The sequence below is a fragment of the Meleagris gallopavo genome, chromosome 7, assembly GCF_000146605.3.
Source record: "Meleagris gallopavo isolate NT-WF06-2002-E0010 breed Aviagen turkey brand Nicholas breeding stock chromosome 7, Turkey_5.1, whole genome shotgun sequence".
Lineage (NCBI taxonomy): Eukaryota > Metazoa > Chordata > Aves > Galliformes > Phasianidae > Meleagris > Meleagris gallopavo.
Window position 1 is genome coordinate 23890492 of NC_015017.2, and position 3018 is coordinate 23893509.

Consider the following 3018-nt stretch of genomic DNA (forward strand, 5'->3'; position numbering starts at 1 on the left):
GGCCCGCGGGCGAGGAAAAGTCGCTATTGACTTTAGTCTGGTTTTGGAGCTGTAAAACGCAGGACACCACAGTGCAGGAGAAATTCACATATCAAAGGGTTGACATGAAACGATCGTTAATGGAAGGGAGGATTTTGCAAACAACGCCTAGAATGTTTCCTAAATATTTCACGGAATGTTTAGGGAGACTTTCACACGTTATTAAAAAAATAAATCTGACAAGTATCCCATTTTCGAGCTATGAATCATGCGCAAGAGCACCAGAACTTAGGAGATGTGTGTGACCGACATTAGCGGGAGAGCTCTGCTCGCAAAAATCCGACCCGCGTTGGGCCACCAAACCCTCGGGTTCTCGGGCTCTGACCACGGGATGATGCGGGGGGGGTAGAAATCACGGCGAGGATAAAGGCCGGGCAGCTATCGGGGAGCGCTCCGGAGATGCTAACGACAAAGGATCTATCTTCGCTTAAATGGTCGCCATCAGCGTCATTATTACGGGCAAAGTTAGCGCTGAAGGGCCACTTCCTGAGCGCCGCGGGTGCGGAGCGTGGCAGCCCGTAGCCCCGCAGCGGCACGGAACGGAGCGATGAGCTCACGGAGCCACAGGTAATGCTGGGGGCAGGAGGGGAGGTCAATCCCTGTCGGGGACAATGGCCGCACATCGGTCATTCTGTTATTTGTCATAATAATGCTCTTAAATGGGCGATGGGGAGGGAAGAAGGGCTGGAGAGAGGAACCCACTGGCCGCACGGCTGCGTTTCGTACCCTTCGAGCTCTTTTCCCCGCTATCAGAGCGAGCCTTGTCCCACAGGGCAGCTTCGTCGGTAAACAGGTTTACGGGAAGCAGAAAGAATATCGCACGTAAGGACGCAACGAAGAGATCTATTAGAAATCAGGGCCGCTAATTGCTATTTCAATTTGCGGGCGGCTGCTGGAGCTGCGCCCGAAGCGCGGTGTGCCGGCAGCAGCGGGCACGTCAAGTCCCAGCGCAGGGCTCGGGGTGTGAGGGGTGCGTGGGGGTGCCGCCGAAATTCCGGGATAAAAGTACGAATGCGGTCGGAAAATGGGAGAGAAAAGTAACGAGGTGTCAGCGGCGGAGATGCTCTCCCCGCCGCTCTTCTGCCGGCGGCTCCGATCTAATCCGCCTCCGAGCTAATAATAAAGAAAAGCATTATCTAACATTTAGCGTGTGGTTCTGTCCGAGGACAAATGAGAAAGAAGCTGCATCATTAGGACCTAAAAGGCAACAAAACAAAAATCAGAGCATAATGATGCACCTAAATGAAGGGGGAAATGTTGCACAGCTCATTTTATTAATCAGACTGTCAATTTCACCCCAGAGGCCAAACCCCAGAGCGATTCAAGCAGGATCTGATCAAGCTGAGGACGAGAGCTTTGCTCCTCACTTCTCGTCTCTCTTTCTTTCCACCTGGATATATTTGTCTGCTCAGAAGCCGCCTTCATTATCCACTGACAGGAGCTTGTATTTATTTGCTTATAAACCTGTTACAATAAATGATTATTCGAACAGCGTCATTCGTACCTTAATGACGAGCGCTACTTTTTGATGAATGACATTTCGGGCTAGAAAGGATGTATGGGTCATTTTGACCAGTCATTCCCTCGCTTTGGCATCCCACAGTTTTTACGCCTCCCTCAAAAAGAGATAATAATATTTAGAGACACTCTCCGGGCTGAATGTGAATTAGCCCCTGCCGCAGCTCATCATTAGTACAGGACCAGCCCTGCAACTTTGACATTTTTTATAAAGCTGAGATGATGGAAAGAATAAGAAAAGAGATGATCCTGATGGAGAGAGGGCTGCACAGCCCTACGGCTGGCAAAAGGCTCTCGAATTTGTCAGACTCAGCTGGAAATGCGGTGCTGGAGGCCCTCGAAAATTCGCAGCACAGTGGTCGCCTCAGCCCGAGACTAACTTCCTCCTCCCTGCACGGCGCGATAGGGGACATCTCCGCCAAAGGCAAATTCGAAATAGACACTTTGTTCAACCTGCAACATCCGAGCGGCGAAAGCACCGTCTCGTCCGAAATCCCGCCGTCGGAAAGCAGGAAGAAAATCAGCCTTTATCCCGAAGTGGCTCAAGAGGCAGAGATGAACAGCGACGTGGAGGTGGGCTGCTCGGCTCTGCGCTCCCCGGCCAGCCTGCCTTCCTCCCAGCTCAAGGAGAACAACACCAAAGGTAACTCGCCGCTCTCGCCTCCAGCGAGCCCCGCGCTTCGCCGCCCGCGTTTCCAGAGCCCGGCGACGCCGCCGCCACCGCCAAAGTTGCAGCCCTCTGCCCACGGCGCTCTCTCTTCCGCGGAGGCAACGCCGGGGCTGTAAAATATTATGGGGCTCGCCGCGCTGTTCCCATAGCCGGGACGCGGCTCGGCCGCGTGTGTGCGTGCCCAAAGCCACCGCCGTGGGGGGATGCGGCCGGGATGCATGTGGGCACCGTCACCCACCCACTCACTCACCCGGAGCTAGGGAAACCCTTCTCCTTATTTTTTCCCCGACCTCCTGGAGCTCGGCGCGTCTCTCGAGCTGTATATATATGTGTGTGGATGTGTATGTAGCTACACATACATATATTAAATTAGTGAGACAGAGAAGTGTGAGGAAACGGTCCTTATTTGTCTGCGTTTGCCCTTCTCTGTGTACACGCAGCCTGCCATTCCGTGGCCATTTAAGAGTAATTGGGCATTGTTCACCGTTCCTCTGTTTATAGCAGAGGCTCAGAGGCAGCCCCGTCTGTCTCCGCTTTGCGGGGCGCGGTGACGGACGGTGGTTGTTATTATCGCAGTAATTGGGGAGGGGGAGCCAGGTGAGCGTGGATCTCCTAGGGGCACGGTGCATGCCTTTTTCGTCGAATGTGCCAAAGAAAGCAAGGCAGCCTCGACGGAACGCGCGAGAAAAATCGCCTTTAAGGCTGCTCGGCTTTGCTTCACCCCTAACGGGTTCGAGCCCTTCCCGAGGCACGGTGGTTGCAGCCACCGCACAACCCGATTCGCTCAAAGA

General features: G+C 53.8%; 1 protein-coding gene across 1 annotated transcript; it reads left to right on the plus strand.

Moving 5' to 3' along the window:
- Nucleotides 1–210: 210 nt before the first annotated feature.
- EVX2 (even-skipped homeobox 2) lies at nt 211–3000 on the plus strand. Its single transcript, XM_019617215.2, has 2 exons — nt 211–606; nt 1341–3000. Exon 2 carries the CDS (start codon nt 1777–1779, stop codon nt 2341–2343), a length of 567 nt encoding a protein of 188 aa, XP_019472760.1. The 5' UTR covers nt 211–606; nt 1341–1776; the 3' UTR covers nt 2344–3000.
- Nucleotides 3001–3018: the final 18 nt, after the last annotated feature.

Coding starts and splice junctions, on each gene's coding strand:
- EVX2 (XM_019617215.2), top strand. CDS start 1,777: ATGATGGAAAGAATAAGAAAAGAGATGATCCTGATGGAGAGAGGGCTG.